The 21,174-nt window shown below is 45.9% G+C and overlaps 3 protein-coding genes, 1 long non-coding RNA gene and 1 other non-coding gene across 7 annotated transcripts; 3 read left to right on the top strand and 2 right to left on the bottom strand.

Moving 5' to 3' along the window:
• Positions 1-8: 8 nt before the first annotated feature.
• Positions 9-1,322, top strand: LOC147983742 (uncharacterized). The gene is made up of 2 exons (XR_015615005.1): positions 9-444; positions 1,052-1,322. It is a non-coding gene; the product is annotated as an uncharacterized LOC147983742 (long non-coding RNA).
• Positions 1,323-2,180: 858 nt separating this feature from the next.
• Positions 2,181-5,756, top strand: LOC125535575 (rhodanese-like domain-containing protein / PPIC-type PPIASE domain-containing protein). The gene is made up of 8 exons (XM_048698641.2): positions 2,181-2,481; positions 2,677-2,796; positions 3,277-3,368; positions 4,052-4,152; positions 4,233-4,343; positions 4,999-5,107; positions 5,269-5,319; positions 5,416-5,756. Exons 1-8 carry the CDS (start codon positions 2,241-2,243, stop codon positions 5,494-5,496), a joined length of 906 nt encoding a protein of 301 aa, XP_048554598.1. The 5' UTR covers positions 2,181-2,240; the 3' UTR covers positions 5,497-5,756.
• A 257-nt stretch (positions 5,757-6,013) lies between these two features.
• Positions 6,014-6,086, bottom strand: TRNAA-CGC (transfer RNA alanine (anticodon CGC)). The gene has a single exon. It is a non-coding gene; the product is annotated as a tRNA-Ala (tRNA).
• A 2,070-nt stretch (positions 6,087-8,156) lies between these two features.
• On the bottom strand, positions 8,157-9,384 carry LOC147983741 (uncharacterized). Its single transcript, XM_087540850.1, has 5 exons — positions 9,159-9,384; positions 9,004-9,101; positions 8,800-8,892; positions 8,452-8,622; positions 8,157-8,210 (listed from the first exon to the last, which is right to left on the bottom strand). The coding sequence occupies exons 1-5, from the start codon at positions 9,382-9,384 to the stop codon at positions 8,157-8,159; spliced, it is 642 nt and encodes a 213-aa protein (XP_087396976.1).
• A 1,930-nt stretch (positions 9,385-11,314) lies between these two features.
• On the top strand, positions 11,315-18,165 carry LOC125527709 (transcription factor TGA2.1). 3 transcript variants are annotated; one of them, XM_087543083.1, is made up of 10 exons: positions 11,315-11,625; positions 12,023-12,077; positions 12,185-12,362; positions 14,476-14,562; positions 14,651-14,710; positions 16,565-16,642; positions 16,739-16,790; positions 16,924-17,195; positions 17,289-17,537; positions 17,656-18,165. In XM_087543083.1, exons 3-10 carry the CDS (start codon positions 12,297-12,299, stop codon positions 17,800-17,802), a joined length of 1,011 nt encoding a protein of 336 aa, XP_087399209.1. In that variant the 5' UTR covers positions 11,315-11,625; positions 12,023-12,077; positions 12,185-12,296; the 3' UTR covers positions 17,803-18,165. The 3 variants fall into 3 exon arrangements, with proteins under 3 accessions (XP_087399209.1, XP_087399210.1, XP_087399211.1); XM_087543084.1 differs by having other exon boundaries at positions 12,023-12,091; XM_087543085.1 differs by lacking the exons at positions 11,315-11,625; positions 12,023-12,077; positions 12,185-12,362 and adding an exon at positions 14,271-14,356.
• Positions 18,166-21,174: the final 3,009 nt, after the last annotated feature.

Below are 21,174 nucleotides of genomic sequence, written 5' to 3'. Positions count from 1 at the left end.
TTCCGAGTTATCTCTTTTAGCACTAGGGATTGAATGGTCTGGAGTTGGTGGTCAGGCGTGCTTGCCTAAAATGTACTTTGGTAGTTGCCAGAGCCATGCTAGCTTCATATGTTGTTCTTGCAGCCTCAACTAGCTAATTTTATTTGAAGGAAATGTTGTTCTATCCTTCCAATTACTCTTATTCATATCTTTTTTTGATCATTCAGAGTCCAAATGTTATGAAAATTTCAGGAATTTTGATTTTATGTTCAGAAAAGCCTACTTTAAAGCTGTGTAAATCCATTATTTCCTTTGAGTTTTCCGTGGAGGTGAGTTGGGAACCTTATTTTTAACTTGGTGGATGCTTTGTTGTAGTGACAGAGAGTTGCCTGAATGTTGTTTTCCTCCGCGTGAAGTGCTTAGAAATCTCAAAGGCGTCAACAAGTCCCGAAGGAAATTGACAAGGTGCAGGCAAGACTGCTGATCTCAAGTTCATTGATGTCCTTTTCTGTCTGAACATTTTCTTATTTGGACTTGCGTCCGGTTTATGGTGTATCAACCGACTTGGCTTAGGATGTATTGTAGTTGGTTTGGTTGCATCAACCAACAAGGCTTATTATGTATTGCAGTTCGTTTGGTACCATCAGCCGACTGGCCAGTTAGAAAACCAGCGGGGAAAACATCTACCGTGAGCTCCCCTCGCATTCAGAGTTTAGAGCTTGACGAGCCATGTTGTGTGAGCTTGTTGATGGTCTGCTATTTTTCACAAAATTGGGACATGTTGGATGGTCAATGTGAGGTTCTCTATGTAAAGAAATTCCTCATTTGTCCATTCTGATAGTATGATGGATTTTATTGATAAAGACCTACAGTTTCTTTAGTAAGTTTGGGTTAGGAGTTCCTTATATATGCCCCAAGAAAGTATGTAGGGAAATCATGATATGCTTTTTTTGCAGTGCCAACACTAAAAATGTAAAGTGTGTCATGCATGACTTTTATATGTGTTTTAGGATTTGGACGATAGCTCTATAAAAAAATTCCTTATTCTGCACTTCTATGCTTTGCTTGTCAGGAAGGAAGAGCGAAGGGATGGTTTGCATGACAATATCCTCAATGGGCTGGAGTTAGCGGGGATCATTGATCGGAGATATGTAAATGTTGATACTTGATTTTCTCGCCTGGCAGCTTCTCACTTCTGTGAAAGACACTTAATTTTGTCATAGTAATAGTTATTTATTATTGTTGATACATAAATGGTTATTTACTGAATGGTCCTTGTATGTGTATATGGAGAATGGTGATTAACCTTTTAAATAATAAATTGTCCAACAAGGTGATTCTAATTTCTGGTTAGATTATACTATAACAATATGATTAGCAAAATTCAAATGGTTGTATATTTGACACATACTGCAATGGGCCGAAGACCGCCTGGATATTTTGTTCAAATACTGAAATTCATTTACAGGAGATTATAATCATTTGGGCACTATGCATTGAGAAATTGTGCATTTAGATAAGAGATTATATCATTAACGCAAAGATGTGCGATATTTGTTTCAACAAGAATGTTGATCATGAAGAATGATAATCAAATTACTTGTATGAGTCGAGAATTAGGTATTATGCACTTTGTATGAAATTTCAAAAATTTCAAGAAATCTATCTATATTTTGTTAGAATTTTTCATATTTGATATGTGCGTTGCACGTGCATGATTACTAGTGCGGATAAAGTCCAATTTATGTGGAATAGGGTGAGCCACAGTGAGTCGGATCCTACATGATGGACGTGTCAAGACATCCTCATATTTTGCCCCAGATATGAGCCCGATATGAGGAGTGCCGATCAGTTCGACCATTTGAACCGGATTTGGCAGGTCCTTTGGATGGCTATTTTATGTCTGATCAGTTACTGACCAGTCAGCCCGGATGTTTGAAGCGGATATGGACGTCGCGTTGTAGATGTTCTTAGACCGCAAACACACAATGTGCATTGTGTCATCGACACCTGCCCCATGCTTCAATTTTTTTTAGGGAAGTCCATGCTCCGTTTTTTTTCTTTTTGAAACGCATGGGCGTGATATTTCTTCAAAGCCCAACTAGAACCAGGCACGTTCGTCGTGTTTCCGCGCCGCCCGGTCCAGGAACAGCCCAAACAAGGCCCGGCCTCCTTCGCGCAGCAGCATATTCCCCATCCCCCTTCCTCTCCCGTCGCAGTGAAGACGGACGGCGACACGACAGTTAGCCAGCCGGCCAGCCATGCTCGGTCTCAGAGCCACCAGGGCCGCGCGCCTCCCGTGCCCCTACCCCTCCCCGTGCTCCGCCGCCCAGGCGGCCTCCCTCTCCGGGCTCGCCCGCCGCGCCCCGCTCCTCGCCGTCGCCAGCCCCGCGCCGTCGTCGCCCGCCGCCCTCTCGCTCCTCGCGTCCGCGCGGCCCGTCTCCGCCGCGTGGGGCTCGGCCATGCGCCCCGCCGGCGAACACCCCAGGCCCGGCACCAGGGGTGAGTGGTAGGGCAAGCGCTATCTCTTGAGTGCTCGTCAGTTGGCTACGGAGATTGGGGAGCATTTTGTTCAGTTGTGGATTTTTTTGCTTCCTTTTATCTTAGACATGAATGCAAAATGTTTTGCATCGGTTTGGGGGTTAATAGTTAGGGTCACGGAATTGGTTACTCTGACATGAATCTCTGTTTGGATAGTTCTCTGCACTGCCGCTAGTAGCGCTCCGAGAGAGGGGAAGGAGGTGCTGGTCCAGCATCTGCTTGTCGGCGAAAAGGATGCCAGGCTTCTCGTGGATTTGGAGAAGAGCATCGCATCAGGTGAACACTCAAATTCGTTGTTGATTTTTCCTTTCGTACGGCTTACTAGCTCTGTTTGTTTAGTGATCTAAATGCTCTTATATTTCTTTACAGAGGGAGTAGCATCTGATATATTTAATTAGTCTAGATTCGAATCATATGATCCAGTGTTTAGCAACATGTGGCCCTTGCAAAATGGGTGTCCTAAAGTTATGCTTTATAGGGTCCTCTCCACTTGAATGCATCCAATCCATGCTGTTATTTATGTTCTGTATCTAAATTCAATGTTGCGTTATGATGTAACAAATGCTGATTGCTAAGCATACATGCTGAGCTGAACTCATTGATGTGTATGGTGTATATATCATTGATTTATGTAGATATCTATGGGAAAGTTGACACTGAAGAGTAGGATACATTTGAAGTGCTCAATAGCTGGCTTGTTTTTGTTGTTAGAAATCATTGATTTTTACTCTTGTTTATTTTATTTTTTAATTTCAGGGGCGGACCTGAGTGACTTAGCCGTGGAGCACTCCTTATGTCCATCAAAAGAAAATGGCGGTATGCTTGGGTGGGTTCGGAGGGGACAGATGGTACAATATTAACTTGCTTTTTCAGTATGCGTACTAGTAGTAGAGCATTGTAGTAGGACTTCACCTATGTACCCAAGGTGCACAGTGGGATTGCACTGATTATCTTACTATTGCTCAGCATCCGTCATGATGTCCATGTAGGATACAACTGGAAATGTTATGTTTCATAGTACATATTTGTTATTTAGCATTGAATTTGTTTGATCCTTTGGTGGATTTTTTTATTCTGTGGTGGAATTTACTTCTTTCTAACTTATAAATTATCAAGACCTATCAACATCTTCAACTGGCAAACAAGACATGTAAAATATTGTTGTTGGTACTGTTTTTGTTTGTTTGCATATTCCCGGGGAACTGGTAGCCTTACAACAAGTTTATTCCATCTTGTTGAACACTTCTATACGTTGTTATACACATCTAAATCCATCTGCCACCGATTTCACTGTTCTTGATTAACTTGCTGCCTCAGTCATCTAAGTGTCTGGTTAGAACTTAGAACTAGCTAGTTTACTTTCTGAAAGTCCCATCATTTCATCTGTTGCCACCATCTAAATGTTTGATTGGTTGGATACTGATATTTAAGTTTCTAGCACTGGGTCTGTCCACTGATATTTCAGTTTCTGTCAGTACCCTGCAGTCTGTGTTCAACAGTACTTTGAACGTTACTTGCTTGACTTGAGCAGGTACCAGAGTTTGAAGAAGCAGCATTTAGTGCGCCTTTGAATAAAGTTGTACGATGTAAGACAAAATTTGGATGGCATTTAGTGCAGGTGCTCTCTGAGAGGTAGATGGTTCTAACAACACATGATGTTGTATCTTGGTACACACGAATAGGTATTCATATCTTTTGCCGCCAAATGGCAGGGACCAATGCTTGCTGCAAGATATTCAACCAGAAGAGCTTCACGAAAAAATGCAAGATCCTAGTTTTATGGAAGAAGCTCAATTGATTGATGTTCGGGAGCCTGATGAAGTGTAAGATTCTTCACTATTGCACCCATGTCCCATTTATTGTTCCAACATTCCAAATATTAAGTCATTCACTAACTCATTATAGATGCCTGTATGAAAAGCACACATCTACAACTAGAATGCAAGATACATCTCCAGTATTTTGGATTTTGCTCAATAGCGCAAAAGTTCTTGCAACAGTCTTAATCTTGACTTTGATGAGAAGATGATAGAGGTTTATGCGGTGAACCAGAACGTTAATGTGGGACTTGTCCACATCTTTTGAGATTTAATGAATTTCATTTTCTCCCTTCTGAACAATTAAAACGTAAAAGTGTTTACCAGTGCGACATCTTTGTTGTTGTTCGAAAACACCTTTGTATATTGTCTCAGGATTAAACTGTTGGAACAATGGGATAGTCTGCAGCCTTGTATGGACTTGCAGTGTGTAAATCCTTTTACAGACTTATAGAGTGTGTTATTCCCCTTACACTAGAGAGACCAAATTGGGTTGCAGAATTCCACGATTCATCATTTAAAGTCAGATACTGGGCTAGGTTTTTGCTTTGCGGACATATTATTGTGATGGCCCTGTTCGTTGTGTTTGCTTATCCTAATTTTTCACACAGTGGGCCATCATGATGGAGTTGATGCTGATTTTATACTTTTTGCTTGGCAGGGAGAGAGCATCCCTTCCAGGCTTCAAAGTTCTACCTCTCCGCCAATTTGGAACCTGGGGACCAGTCATGACAGATGAATTTAATCCTCAAAAGGACACTTATGTTCTGGTAAGTTCGTTACTACGATGAAAATTGCTGCATAAATGCCAGTGACCTATAAAAGACTGAAGTATATATAATACTCCTACACGAAAAGATTGATGAGTTGATAGAAACTGCTTCAGTGTGTTATGCCACTTTCTAACTTTGCCTTCTGTACTTCGTTTCAGTGTCACCATGGCATGCGCTCGATGCAGGTAGCCAAGTGGCTGCAGTCACAGGTAACTGAAGCACCCACAGAAATCTTTAGACTCCCTACCAGCGCGTGTAGAGTAATTGTGTAGCATCCTCTGACAAGGTGACCCATCATTTTGCAGGGATTCCAAAAGATTTACAACGTTGCGGGTGGAATCCACGCTTACTCGGTGAAAGCCGATTCTTCCATCCCGACTTACTAGCCGTCATACCGATCAGCGTTCCAACCACAGAGGCTTCTCTGCGTGCTTTACCATGCTGAACTAAAATCATAGTCCGGTGCCTGTTGGTAGAACTTGGCATTGGTTTTGTGTCGATGCCAGGATTCAGAGCTAAAATTTTCTTCTCACGCGAAATCTTGTACTATCAAGTCATTTTTTCAGAAGTTGTCAACGGAACTAGTACGGATCGTATCAATATGAATATAAATGAAATATTCGAGAGATGATCATTGGAAGAGTAATCATCGAATTCCTCTTGTGGCGCCCCTGAATTTGGTGTCATATCAGTGCGTTTTGTTTTTCAAAAACCATCACATGTGATGCTATCGGTCCTGTTTAGGCTGCTTTAGGAAAACATTCAAGCAGGGAAATTCTTCTGCTGCAAGCTTATCTGCTAGAACGGAGAAAATCTTCTCTTATCTGTGTAATCAATCAGTGCAGTTTGACACTCGACGAAAAAAAAAGCAAGTATACATGCGCTGAGAGGGAAAAATGATTTTGGAGGTGCGGGGAATCGAACCCCGTGCCTCTCGCATGCGAAGCGAGCGCTCTACCATATGAGCTACACCCCCTTTGTGGTTGCTAACTCGACGAATAACTTATCTAATAACTTGGGCGAGAAAGAAGTGAATACGTATTTTTTTTTTAGGAAAGGCCATCATGACTAACTTTATTAAATTAAACAGGGATTACATCGTTCATCAGTTTTGAGACTAACAAGCCAGGAGGCTCGTTCGTCCAACTATTAGTAATCTTATTACAATAAGAATAGTTAGCTAACACATGCGCCGCTTCGTTACATTCACGATAACAATGTTTAAAGATGACCTTCCCAATAAAAGAGGAAATATCCACACATTCCGCGAATATTGCCGAATTTGCATCCCACCATGTTGTGTGTCCCACACACGCATCAACGACAATCGTAGAGTCCGATTCCGCTTCCACCCGCGGCATACCTAAGGAATTAGCAAGCGCCAGTCCATCTCGCATTGCCATTGCCTCCACATTAACCACATCTGCTGCATATGAAATAAATTTGCATTGTGCAGCTAGAAAATTTCCTTTGGCATCCCGAATCACCGCCGCTGTTGCCCCTTCTCCAACATCAGGATGGAATGAGGCATCAACGTTGAGCTTGACATACTTTGGGTCCGGTTTTTTCCATCGTTGTACTACGACCGCACTCTTACAATTAGCAACATGATAATTATTAGCAATTGCCAGAACAGACATTGGCCACCTCACGGGACTAGGAGGAGTCCCATCATGCGTGTGTTGTCTTCGGATCCACCAAAGATACCAACCCCCCACTGCTATGATTTGTTTAACATCCAGATTCGGTTTAGTGAGAGCTGGACTATCTGGTGCAAGAAGGATATGTTCCAAAATGACCGATCCAGACCGGTCTACTCTCCTTGCCTCGTCCACTCTGTCCAGAACACCCAGCCGACTCCATAAATCCCTTGCATGAGTGCACTCAAACAGCAAATGCCGCACATCCTCTGCACCCCGATGACAAATTGGGCATGCTCCCATCGAACCCACGTGCCGGTTACAGAGTATGGATTTTAGAGGCATAATTCCATGTAACGCGCGCCAGCAGAAAATTTGTATTTTCCGTGGGATGTTCAGCTTCCACAATGCACTCCACACCGCCGGAGAAGTGGACCCACTCGGCCTCTCCATCACATTTGCATTTCCCTGAAAAGTTTGAGTCCATTGCACCCGGTATGCTGATCTGACTGAGAATATACCCTTCCGGTCAGGATGCCAAGCGATAAAATCATCAAAAGTGTCATAGCTCAATGGAATCTGAAGTATTCTCCTTGTATCAACAGGGTTAAAGATGGATCTAATCAAATCTTCATCCCATGTGTTTGTATTAGGATCGATGAGTTCATCAACTGTAGATAGGATTGTGTGTCCCCTTGCTGTAATGACCTTCCTATCCGGACTTGCTGGAATCCAGGGATCTCTCCATATATGAACATTTTCTCCTGTACCAATCCTCCATATGTACCGCAACTTGAAGGTTTCTAGTCCCTTCATAATACTTTGCCATGTAAAGGAAGCACCATTTTTAAGGGTTGCCTGTAAAAGGCTGCTATTAGGGAAGTACTTCGCTTTTAGAATTCTAGCGCATAATGAGTCGGGGTTTGTAATAATCCTCCAGCACTGCTTTGATAACAATGCTAAGTTGAAGGAATATAAATCTCTGAAGCCCATTCCTCCCTCGGCTTTAGGATAGCACAGTTTCCACCAAGAGTACCAATGCATCCTCTTATGTTCCTCATCATCACCCCACCAAAACTGGGAAATTAAGTCAGTTATTTCCTTGCAAATTCCTTTAGGGATACTAAACACAGACATGGCAAACACAGGGATCGCTTGTGCCACTGATTTTAGTAAAATCTCCTTACCACCAGTAGACAGTTGTTTCTCCATCCATCCCATTAATCTTTCTTTAATCCTCTCAATAAAGTGCCTGAAACAGTCACTTCTATCAGCCCCTACCAATGCTGGAAGGCCCAGATATTTATCAGACAATGCTTCAGTGTCAATATGTAGCTGTTCACACACTTCAGTTCTGGATATAGCAGGAGTATTTGGACTGAATAATACACTAGATTTGGACAGACTCACCAATTGCCCTGAACTCTGACAGTAGGTCTCCAGAACATGTTGTAAGGAAGCTGCATTTAAAACATCTGCTTTCATAAGAATTAGAGAATCATCAGCAAATAAAAGGTGTGATACTGATGGTGCATTTCTGCACACTCTAACTCCCTCTATGCCACCAGCTTCTTCTTCATACCGCAATAAACTAGAAAGCCCTTCCGCACAAAGAAGGAACAGATAGGGAGAAAGTGGATCCCCTTGTCTAATGCCCCTGGTAGGGGTAAACGTGTCTGTCTCTTGAGAGTTAAACCTCACCTTGTATCTGACAGAACTGACACAAGCCATCATCATTTCAATCCATTGCTCATGGAATCCCAATGTTAACATCATATCATGTAAGAAGGACCATTCCACCCTATCATAAGCTTTGTGCATGTCAAGTTTAACAGCACACAGTCTTGTCTGACCAGCCCTCTTGTTCTTAATCTTATGCACACATTCATAAGCAATTAATATATTATCAGTGATCATCCTCCCGGGAACAAAGGCACTTTGTGTAGGGGAAATTATCTCAGGCAAAATAACCTTCAGTCGTAAAGCCAGCAGCTTGGAAATAATTTTGTAAAGCACATTACGGAGACTGATGGGTCGAAATTGAGTTACCAGCTCAGGTGCATCAGTTTTTGGAATCATCACAATGGTAGTATCATTCCATTCTGCCGGAATCTTCTTAGAATTGATAGCCAAAAGAACTTCCTGAGTAATTTCATCTCCAATTATATGCCAATATTTTTAAAAAAAGATTGCATGTAAACCATCCGGACCCGGGGCCTTCAGGTCCCCAATACTGAAAACTGCCTTCCTCACATCCTCAACAGTGTACGGAGCCATTAAGAAGTCATTCATATGTTTAGATACCTTCTGCTGCACCTTCTGAAGAATACTAGGATCCGTATGCTGCACCTCTGATGTAAACAGGAGAGAAAAATAATCTAGGACATGAGAGTTCAGTTCTGGCATACCTTCCAACCAATTTCCACCCGCATCTTTTAGTTTCTTTACAAAGTTTTTCTTTCTTCTAGCAGAAGCAAAAGCTTGAAAGAAGCCTGTATTGCGGTCGCCCCCTTTCAACCAATTAGCTCTGGACCTTTGCATAACTTGTATTTCTTCCAATTCAAGCAAATATTCAATCAGTTCTGCCAACTCTTTCCTCTTTATTTCATTGTCATCAGACATTGGTCCAGCCATGACTTCTTTGAGATCCCGTTGGGCTTTCCGGAGTCTCTTTCTAGGTTTTTTGAGAACCCGCTGATCCCAATCATGAAACTGTGCATGCATCAGGTTAAGTTTCTCATAAATATTCGTAGCATTCGGGTCAGCTTCTACCTTCGCCCATGCTTCTGTTACAGCGGCATCGAACGTACTCTCTCGTAGCCATCTTGCTTCGAATCTCCTAGTCTGACCATTAGTCGCACCATTCACATGGAAATAGTAATTTGTATCAACAAGAAGAGGGCGGTGGTCTGAGTGATTGAATTCTGTATTTACCAGTGCAGTATGGGGGAAGATCGATGCCCAAGCCTCATTTACCAGCCCTCTATCTAGTCGCACACGAATTCTGCCTCGACGCCATGTGAATGGGTCTCCAATGTAACCCAAGTCTCGCAACTCACAGTTCCTTATTGCTTCCTGAAAAGCGTTCATATACTGGACTGGGCGAGGGTTCCCGCCATCCTTCTCTTGTAACGTACTAATCTCATTTAGGTCACCAATCAATAGCCACGGGAGATCATGGGCACTATGGAGCTGGCGCATACGATCCCACGTCTTATATTTATCTTCCCACCGGAATTCACCATACATCCCGGTTAATCTCCAAGTTTGATTGGTCCCATCATTGACTTGAACATCTATATACATAGGATCAAGAACTAGCCTCTGTATATGGATCTCCTTCTTCCAAAACATCAACGGTCCACCTTTTCTTCCATCACTAGGGCACACAAGCTTTTGATCCATCTTCAATCTTTTCCTCAAACACTCTGCCGGATAGCTGTCTAAATGAGTTTCTGATAAGAACATCACATCAGGAGCCCAACTGCGCTGGACATCCACCAACGCACGTACTGCTGGGGCGTTTCCAAGGCCGTTGCAGTTCCACGCCAATATCCTCATTTTTCTTTCCTCAACAAACAACCTCCACAAACTAGAACAGTCCAACAAGGAATCACTCCGTGATGGATTGTAGAGAAGTCATCCAACTTAAGAGTCAGATCTTACCAGCCATGTTCCTCCGAACTAGCGATGGAACAGATAAAAACGAATTTGCTGCAGCCCTGGAACCACGTAGGTAGAAGCTCACAGCAGATAGAGAAAACCAGCCACGACACCTCACGGGCGTCGTCTGGGACAATGATCGCCGGCCAACCGTATTTTTTGTTGTTGTGAGAAAAAGAATACAGAGCTGCTGTATCAATTTTGTCTTCCATTTGCTGCACTTTATTCGCATAGTTTCCCGGAATTTCCTCGCGTCTCACCGAGTGACCGCTACGAAATCGCAGGATCAAGACGCTGTAGAAGGTACTAGAAGCGTAGTGTTGTCAGATGCTCAGTAACGCTGCTTGACGATCAATGATGCATTTTCGTCCTGTTCCCGCCCTTCCTCCTATGTAAAAAATGGTGTGTATTGTCTCTTTGGATATAGCAGCACAGTACAGGTAAACAAACGAATCACCCCTCAGAAAAAAGCAAGAAAGCCGAAGGCCACAACACAACGATCCACGGCAAATTACGATGGCACCAAGAAGAACCCCTTGGAACAACGCCGTTAAATTAAATAAATTAAATTAAACCAAGCCTGGCAGCGTCGTTTCACCGTAGCGACCACGTGCGCGCCATCGAGCCCCGGACCGCACGCAGGCAGCGGCCTCGGCGCAGCGGATAACGCCGGCCGCGCGCGCTCCGGTGGGCAAGTCAAAGACGCCACCCGCGTCGTCACGGAGCGAGGAGTTGGTGAGGCGAGCGAGGCGCGCGGGGCCCGCACACTGACGCCACCCGCGCCTAATCAGTCCAGCGAGCCGCGCCCACGCGTCCCCCGTGGCCCGCGCGTCAGCCGCACGCCGGCCCGTGCGCCGGGTCCAGGCCGCGCCCCGCCGCTTTGGCGCCTTCCCCTGCCCCCCAGGCCTCCCTCCCACTAGCCCTCCACCACCACCACCACCCGAAAGAGCTTCTCGAAGCTTCCCCGATTCGCCGCCGCTCCCCCCACCAAATCCCCGACGCCGCGAGCCGGAGCTGCTACAGGAGGAGGAGTCGCCGGCCTCCGGGCAGAAGCCGCGCGTGAGGCCAGGCCGTACCGGATTCGGTGCTGCGGCTCTGAGGCTCTCCCCCATCCATCCCCGGCGGGGGCCCGAGGGCCGACCACCTACCATGGCCGCGGCCCGCCGGCGCCACGCCGAGCCCCGCTCAGGACGACCGCGCCGACCGCACCCCGTATGCGCCCCCGCTCTGAGCTCGCTCGTCTCCCCCATCAACCCCCTTTCCCGTTGCTTGTTTCGGTTGGTTCTGCTGTTCCGGATCAGGATAGCTGTTTTTGTACCTACCGTGTCACTGTCAGTATATGCGATATGGTGGATGGATCATGGCTAGAGTAGTGAGCGAAGAACGGCCCCTGTTTCGTGATGGTTTTCCCGTGGCTGGATTCGTGTGCTTACTCCAGTGGCACATGCACCGTGCAAGCTACTTCTGTGGCCCTCCGGAGAGATTGACCACCAGCCTGTAGGGTTTCAGATCGGCACTAGTTCATAAATGTGCATATCCCTGTTCCAACATGCTAATGATTTGGATCGTGCTGTGTACCTCGCACTAAGGAAGCCACCTTCTTTTGCAGACCATACGGTTGTAGTAAATCCTCGGCAGCTACTGACTTGGGCTCTTGGAGAGAAGTAAGCACAACCATGTACTGTATTTCGTTACATGTACGCAATTACTGTTTTTGAGTTACTTCTCTGTCAGAGTTGCTTACCTTTTTTTTTTCCATTGTTATGAATAGATTCTGGCAACGATCGATCTCGCGCAGCAAAGGGCTGGGCTCACCGCTTTGCTGTTAGGAAGGGGGGAGCAAAGTGATTTGCTGTCTCCTTGTGATTGTGGTCCGCTGAGTGATGGCAGATGCTAGCTCAAGGACTGACAACTCAACTGTTCTAGACAACGACGGCAAGATCTATAGGGTAATCATGCTTCTTACTTTTGGGTTTTAACTGTTTCCCCTTCTTTTCATCTAAAGAGGCTTTAAGTTGAACTCAACTATGTAATAAGCACCTATGTCTTTACCTGCACCATTTTTCTAGAGATGAAATAGATAATTGTTGTGCTCAACACCATGTTAGCATTTGAACTGTGAATCACGCTGTGTTTGGAATTAATTGTTATAGCTTAACAGCGGAGTTGATAATCTTAAGTTATAGAGCAGTGCTGTTCCCGCAAAAATATTATAGCACTGCCGTTTTTGGATTTGCTAATTACTAGGACTTGGATTCTGGAGCGACAAGAACTTGAAAAATATACTGCCGGGGGCATCATCATGTTTTATAACAGCAGTAATGAATTGTTAGTTAAAACCAACCATTTTTACCCTACGATTCACATGCTGTTTCGCTTGCTCATATGGATCAGCTGTGAAGCACCGATATGCCCTTACCTATACACAGATACGAGTACGGGGACACGGCAATCTAGAAACAGCAATACGGCGAGTATATATGTAAATAATTAGTAAAATGACATGTAATAAAGACAAAACTTAATAGAATGCATGAGATGAGATCAAAATACTGCCCCATTGGTTGCCTCCATGCCTCTTTTCAAGTCCTGAATGATCATCAATGTCTTCAATCCTCATGGTGTATGCAAAATACTCCCTCTATAAAGAAATATAAGAGCGTTTGGATCACTACTTTAGTGATCTAAACGCTCTTATATTTCTTTACGGAGGGAGTACATCATATAATAGCATTAGGCTTTGTCGATCTAAGATAGATAAGCGTGAAAAGTTGAAACCAGTAAAGAAGTTGGCTTGCTTCCATGCCACTCTCCGCAGATGGCATCTCCTTAGCAGTAGCAGCAAAGCAGCAACATCAGCAAACAATAGCAACTTAGCAAGCAGCCAAGTACCAAGCACATACGCATACGCCAGCGGCAAGCACGCGCACACACATAAGCGCCTGCAAGCAGCCAGCCAGCCACTCCAGGCGGCAGCAGCAGCGGCGGAATCAATTATCTCGCACGAGGCGGCGGCGAGGCGAGTCGACAGGTCGGTGAGGTGATTCTAGGCGGCGGTGCCGAGCCACTCCAGTTGGCGGCAGCGGTGGTGGAATCAATTACCTCACTCGAGGCGGCGGCGAGGCAAGTCGACAGGTCGGTTGAGGCGACTCCAGGTGGCGGCAAGGCGAGTCGATAGGTTGGTGAGGCGACTCCAGGCGGCAGTGGGTCGATCCAAAGCTTCCTCGTGCGATCGAACAGAGAGCGAGAGAGAAAATGTTAGGGTTATTCGTGGTTCGTGGGCTTCTATTGGGCTCAGAGCTGCGCTTAATGTCCTCGCCGTACCAAGCCGTGTCCATACAGAGCTGTATCCTGCGTATAGGCTGCGTGCAGGACACTGACACGGCAAATCTGGGTGGATTGGTGCTTCAGAGTGGATCAGCTGCCAACTATATGCCAAAGTTATCAACTAAAACTTGCAGTTTTTAGTCTGTTTTACTCAATATTTGTTAATTCTGTTCTGTTACTTGGAACCGGAGCATTCCAGTGTTCTGTTCTGGCTTTTCATAATTCATATGCATCCCATCTGTATACACATACATGATGCACACAATATAAAAGGAAGAGGAAAATAAATAAAATAAGGCAACAAAATGGACTAGGCCTGGCCTTTGTATTAACCTAGTGCATGCGGACCCATTGTAAGAGCAAGAAGCCCACCGGTCAAATCTCTGCAATGAAGTATGGGCCCATTCCCCCTACCTCCTCCTCGCTGTCGCTACCATGTGGGATAGTACCACCTCGCTGAGGAGACCAAGATGCGGTGCGGCTGATGCCTTTATAAGCAACTAGAGTAGCGTAGAGGGTGGTAGTGTTGGTTGTGTCGACTGATACTGGTACGACTGGGATGGAAATGTTTAACCTGAACTTTATGTTTCAGCCTGAGCTGCTGGAATCTTGTCCGGTATGGAATGCCAGCTTGTGCATACCATTTTGTGTTTGTTACAAAAAAGGGAATTAATAAGTTTATTTTTCCTTGTTCATCGATACTCTAAACATTCTCAAGTTGTCTACTGTCTGCAGTTAGAACAAGGACAAAGTGGTGGGGCAATCATGGCTTCTAATTCTTCGGATAGGTCTGACAGGTCCGACAAACCCTTGGACCAAAAGGTATTTTTTCTTTTCTTTTTTCTTGTATATTGTTTTGTTTCTTGCCTTTTTATGTTATTAATTTCTTGTCATATTTTCCATACAATAGACATTGCGTCGTCTTGCTCAAAATCGTGAGGCTGCAAGGAAAAGTCGATTGAGGAAGAAGGTAATTGCTATAAATCTTGCCCCTATTTTTCATTGCTCTCTTATGTTCAGAATTTTCTCTTTCTACTCAACCTAATTTAGTAATTTAACCTGATTCACGCTAGATCTGTAATTTGAGAGTATGCTTGTAAAGGAAAGGCAGCAGTTCTGCTCAAAGAATTAAGGAGTTCAGAGGTTCTGGGCAGAGTTGTTTGTAGTTGTCTTGAAACAGGAAAAGGAAAGGAAACTGCCCTACCCTCCCGTGAGTGACTGGGAGGCAAACCCTAGCGCCGCCGCCGGGGCTCCCCCTCCTCCCTCGCCGCCACCAGAGGGCGTGGCCGGGTGAAGCCCCGTCGGCGCGGGCGGCTGGGGGTTCTCATCTGCTCGCATGGAGGATTCGGCGCGGGCCGGGTCATCCAAGCCTAGATGCGGCACTTCGCGTTGGGCGCGGCAGCACAGCGGCTTGCCGGTGTGGGTTGGCGCCGGTGCCGGGGCGGCGGTGTGACGGGCGACACGGAAGTAGTGCCTCTTGGGGCCTCAGACGGTGGCGGCAGTGGGATGCAGCGGCGCGGCCAGATCCGGCCTCAAGTGGTGTGGGCCATGGGCAGCACGGGTCGTGGGCTGCCACTCCTGCTGTGGCTATCTGCTGGTGGGGGTGGCGGCGCGACAATGGTGGCGACCTCTCCCTCCTCTGCTCGTTTGGCTGGGAGGGCGGCCGGTGGCGACCTTGTTGGCTGCTGTTGTGGCCCAGCGTGTGGCGTTGACGGCAGGCCGGTAGTGGCAGGGGCGACCCGGGGAGGGAGGCAGGGGGCCTCCTGGCCGTGCCAACACCGAGATCTGGAGAAGCCAGATGGGTCGTGTAGGTGGCACTTGTCCCCGGTGGAGCGGCGGGTGGCTGCGGCAAGGCCGACGGCCGGTGACGACCCTCCCTTGCTTGGTGCTGGCCGGCTTCACCGGTCGTCGGTGTCCTTATGCCGTGGTGGCGGTCGAGGGGTGGTTTGGGTTCCCGGGGCGGCGGCCTTGGTGGTGGGAGTCGCGGTGCTCGTGGGTGAGGCTCGCGGCTTAGATGCGGGCTGGCGGCCATGGTCGTTTGGGCGGCGTGGCGGCCGGTGTTTTGGTGATCAGCGGCGTTTCGGAGGTGGAGCGTGAGTGCCGGAGGGTAATCCCTGTTTGGCTTTTGTCGGGCTGTCGGCAGCGTCGTTCATGGGCGTGGTCCTTCCTGAAGGCGCCGTCACGGCTACTCTCCTCCTTCGGATTGCTTCGGGTGAAAATCATGATTCTTTGGATCGGGCCTTGGCGGCATTCTGGTGCCATTCCCTGCCTGAAGGTGCCGTCTCGGAGGCCGCTGTTCGTCGGGTACAGCTTCGTCTCTTCGTGACACCTCGGCCATGGAGATCTCCGACGACCTCAAGCAGGGCTCTTATTGCACATTTGTCGTTGGCTTGGCATTGGTTGGGGTGGTGTGGCTGTCCGTTTGCCTGTTGTATCCAGCCTTGGGTGTGTGTTGTGTGTGTGGTTTCGAGTAGTACTTTGCTTTATATATGAAGTGGGGCGAGAGCCTTTTCGGTTGTGTTGAAACAGAGCTGTTTGTAGTTGTGTTGATGAACTCAACGGCATGTTTCTTTACTGTAGTTCTATATGCATAATGGCTCCATTTTATTTGTTTGGTCATAATTTTCTTCATGTGTTTCAGTATACAAGACTTGAATAAATTCTTAGTTATCTGTGCACAGAGGTAGTTGAATTATATCAACTAACTGAATTCTCCATGCACAAGCCTTCGTGTAATACTAGTACTTGTCATTTCCACTGAGTAGTGAATACTGGATTGTTCATTTGTTCGGAATCACTGATTATGTTTTCTGTTTGTTTGAAGTCATATGTGCAACAGCTAGAAAGCAGCAAGCTGAAGCTTGCACAACTAGAGCAGGAGCTCCAGAAAGCTCGTCAGCAGGTAAATCTTTATTGGCTGAATGTTGGCCGTGATATCTTGTTGCAGTAGAGTATGCTTTTGCTGTTATTAATGCTCGTGCTGGATATTTATTTGCAGGGAATCTTCATTTCTAGCTCCGGAGACCAGACCCATGCCATGAGTGGAAATGGTATTTTCTTCTCCAAATTTCTCTCTGCCATAAATTTTGGCAGCATCATCCTTTTGTTACATATAATGTTCGATTGTATTGTGTTATCAATCTATGTTAGAGGTTCATCTGAACAGTAAACTTATCTTTGCAGGGGCAATGACTTTCGACCTAGAATACACTAGATGGCTTGAGGACCAAAACAAGCAAATCAATGAGTTGAGGACTGCAGTTAATGCTCATGCAAGTGACAGTGACCTGCGCCTTATCGTAGATGGGATAATGGGGCATTATGATGAAATATTTAAGGTCAAAGGTGTAGCTGCCAAGGCTGATGTGTTCCATATACTGTCAGGCATGTGGAAGACGCCTGCCGAAAGGTGCTTCCTGTGGCTTGGGGGTTTCCGTCCATCCGAGCTCTTAAAGGTGAGTGAAGTATTAAATCTCAGAGTTTGTTGTTAGTTCAATTTCCCTTGCTGGTCCTGTAAGCTGATTGTTCAATGCGGTATGAAATTTCAGCTGCTGGTGAATCATCTGGAGCCGCTAACCGAGCAGCAGATGTTGGGATTGACCAACCTCCAGCAATCTTCCCAGCAGGCAGAGGATGCATTGTCACAAGGAATGGAAGCATTGCAGCAATCACTGGCGGAGACTTTGGCTGGATCTCTGGGTTCCTCCGCTGGCTCTTCAGGGAATGTTGCAAACTACATGGGTCAGATGGCCATGGCCATGGGCAAGCTTGGAACGCTCGAGAACTTTCTTCGCCAGGCAGGCCTCTTTCCTTTCATCTTCCAGTCTTGAACCTGTGATATTTCAGCATGGAATTAGCTGCTCACTTTCATCAGTTTGGTTCATTTGATAACGTTCTTTCGTTTGTATCTACCAGGCCGACAACCTGCGACAGCAGACCTTGCATCAGATGCAGCGGATCCTGACGATCCGTCAGGCCTCCCGCGCCCTTTTGGCTATACATGACTACTTCTCGCGTTTGCGCGCGCTGAGCTCTCTGTGGCTTGCTAGGCCCAGGGAATAACCAAGGATCATCGCGCGCTGGATTTCCCCCAAGCTGATGTGTACAACGCCGGGGGTGCTCTTCATATTGCTGCAGATAATTTGGGTATTCGAGCTTTTCTTCTTGTATAATTATGTGTAGCTGCTTTTTGGGTCCAGGGTTTGTACTCAGGTGGTATACAAGTAGGTGGGGGGAGCCTGTAAGTTACAATGGTTGTAGAACTGTGTTGGGAATAAAAACTAGGTAAGTCAGGACGAGTCCTAATTAAGTTGTGTCACAGATCTGTAGTGGCTGGAAAATTGGTGCTCCGTGTATTTTAGCTGTTGTCCCTGTGGTGGTTGAACATGGTGAATACATATGAACTTGTTCCATTTGGTTGCTCAATCCTGTGCTTGTAATGAAACGATTATACTGTATCCATACGCTGCTTGTTGCAGTCTGGAGAGCGTCTGTAGACAAAGCAGTAGGTAAATTCCATAGTACTTTCTCTGTAAATATATTAAAACGTCTTATACTCCCTTCTTCTGAAAATACTTGTTGAAAAAATGAATAAAAATGATGTATGTAGAATTAAAATACATCTAGAAACATCTATTTCTCCAACAAATATTTCTTGATGGAGGGAGTATTTGTTTGCGACAAGTATTTCTGGACAGAGGGAGTATTTGTTTGTGGAGGAAGTACGTAAGACGCATGCCAGTGATTATGTGCGTCTCACTCTTTTTTCTTTTATCCTTCGAAAATACTCATAAAAATGGATGTATGTAGAATTAAATACGTCTAGATATATCTATTTTTCCGACAAGTATTTCTGAATGGAGGGAGTATTTGTTTGCGGAGGAAGTACGCAAGACGCATGCCAGTGATTATGTGCGTCTCACTCCTTTTTTCTTTTATCCTCTTAAAGATGTCAATTAGTTTCATCTTTTTTCTTTTGTGAAATGTATATTATATATTTAATAAAAGATATTTCATTGAATTGATATATCGAGATGATACAACCACATCAAAAAAATGCAGAGTCTCTGCATAGCACGATACGCACAGCCAATAAGATGGTTTTTGCCAAAATCTGTAGAATGAATAGTTTTGCAAGCGGCTGCAGTACGGTGATTAATTATTATACCGTTACTGGCTTTGCTACACAAAAATGTAACACGAAATGGTTGTATTATATTTTCAAAATTAATAAAAGTACACGGTGGAGTCGTGTTGTTTTCCTAAAAAAGAAAACGGTTTTGCAGTAGGAACCAACACAGAAAATATTGTCCCTCAGATTACTAGTCCTGTTGTTTCCTTAAAAAAAGGGTTTTGCAGTATGAACCAACCGCAGGTGTAACGCACAAAAGTTGGCCAATTGACATGCAGGGTACAAATGAATAATAAAGAGGTAAATACGTCCAAAATCCCGAACGAAACAGAAGAGGGCTTTGCTAGAATTCAGACCGGTTTGTGGGATTTTAGACGTTTGGACTGGTTTGCGGATCAACTGACACCGGTAGAAAAAGGGCCTGTAGTTTCGGTTCGTAAGGGCCTTTTGTCCCGGTTCTGAAACCGGAACTAAAGGGTCGGTACTAATGCCTTGTCCCTTTAGTCCCGGTTCAATCCAGAACCGGGACAGATGGGCCTCCACTAAACCTAGACAAATATTATGGAAAATGAAGCTTGGAGGTCAAGTTTGGAGAGGAGAAAGCTTAAGTAGTGTGGCTCGGGCATTCCATCGAACACCTTGTGTACATAGGAGGTGAGCTAGAGCACCACCAAGCCCTCTCCCCCTCGGCCAGAGAAAAACAGAGCACTGGGGAGCACTGGGGTGCTCTGCTCGCGAGCAAGAGGTATATATAGGCACCTCATTGGTCCCGGTTGGTGGCATGAGCCGGGACTATGGCTTTGTTTGGATAGCAGCCGGTATATGGAAAGCGATTTTGTGGCAGGATTTTAGCAAAGTCGGTTTTGCTAATTAATCTTTGGATTACTGATTTACATAATAACACGTTTTGGTTTGGAAAAGGGTAAAACTGGCTTGTGTGTTTCCTTGTTTGGATAGATACCGATTCGCTTCCTTCTATGACTTCTCTTCCTTTCCTCAATTTTAGCCATTGCCGATGGATTCCCAAGCTCACCTGCGAGCACGTAGACGTCGGTACTCCTCCCTACGGGATGGCCTCGATGACTTCGCGGTTCGCGTGCGGAGGCTTTCCCTGGTCGCGCATAGGCTCTGCTCAAGGAGAGCTGTTGCTCGCGCTCATCACGCTGTTCGCGGCCCCTCGGCGCTGGCCGTACAGAAGCGTCCCTCGTCGGCTTGCATACGCTCTGCTCGGGGAGCTGCTGGTCCGCTGCCCCTCGACGCCGGACGTCCAGGAGCATCCCTCATCGACACCGCATAGGTTCTGCTCGGGTTGAGCTCATTCCCAGTTTCGCCGCACCTACGCTAGCCGTCCAGGAGCATCCATACCAGGAAGAGCAGATCTTAAGGGAGTGCTCGATGCCGTCCACACGGACGGCGGCCATGTCGAGGCTGGAGGTGAGCGGCAAAAAAACACAACAAACGGCACGAAGCTGCTGGGAAACAACCAGGCGGAGATAAAAGCTGTTACGATCACGTATATGGCGATCGTGATTGTGGAAAAATGGATAATAGTCGATTTTCCACAAACCTAAAATCCAGGGATTTGGAGAACCAAGTTTTCTATAAACGTGGATTAGTAATTGTAGCCAAACAAAATTTTATTTGGTTGAACCGTTTTCCTGGTTTATAGAGATCAGATTCTGTATATGCGCCCTATTCAAACAACGCCTAAAGGGGAGCCTTTGGTCCCGGTTCTGGATTGAACCGGGACTAATGGGCTGAGCCGGCCTGGACCAAAACCTTGTTTTCTACTAGTGTGAGTACCGTGTTGGATGACAAACTGCTTTCGAAGATCTATGTCCGGACATATACAGTGTTTTGAGGGTCTACCTTGAAGATGCCCTTATATCCCTTTAAAGCGATCATACAAATTAAGTTAGAAAGTTTGACGAGAAAACATAGGCCACGGTTTGAACCTGTGACCTCATGGTCGCTCCCCCGCACGCATGGGTTAACCATCCTCACCACAAGGACAAATGATGGTATTGAAGGATAAATAACATTTATTTTGTCAGATCTTCATACATCAACAACAAAGCCTTTAATCCTAAATAAATTTGAAAACGATTGGCATCAACCGATCAATCAAGGCGCTGCATCCACGGCTTGGTGCGTCATTAGATCAAACAAAATCGTGCGTCTCTCACATATTCCAATCCAGCCAACCACCCAACATTATCCTCTCCACCATCCTTCTTCTCTATACATATGTTCCTTTCCCAAATCAAGCCATCTCTCTCCTCAAGTCAAGCTCCCGTCCGTCG

Source organism: Triticum urartu, chromosome 2A (assembly GCF_056163025.1).
Source record: "Triticum urartu cultivar PI428250 chromosome 2A, HENAU_Tu73, whole genome shotgun sequence".
Classification (NCBI taxonomy): domain Eukaryota; kingdom Viridiplantae; phylum Streptophyta; class Magnoliopsida; order Poales; family Poaceae; genus Triticum; species Triticum urartu.
This window is presented reverse-complemented; position numbering and strand designations above follow the sequence as displayed.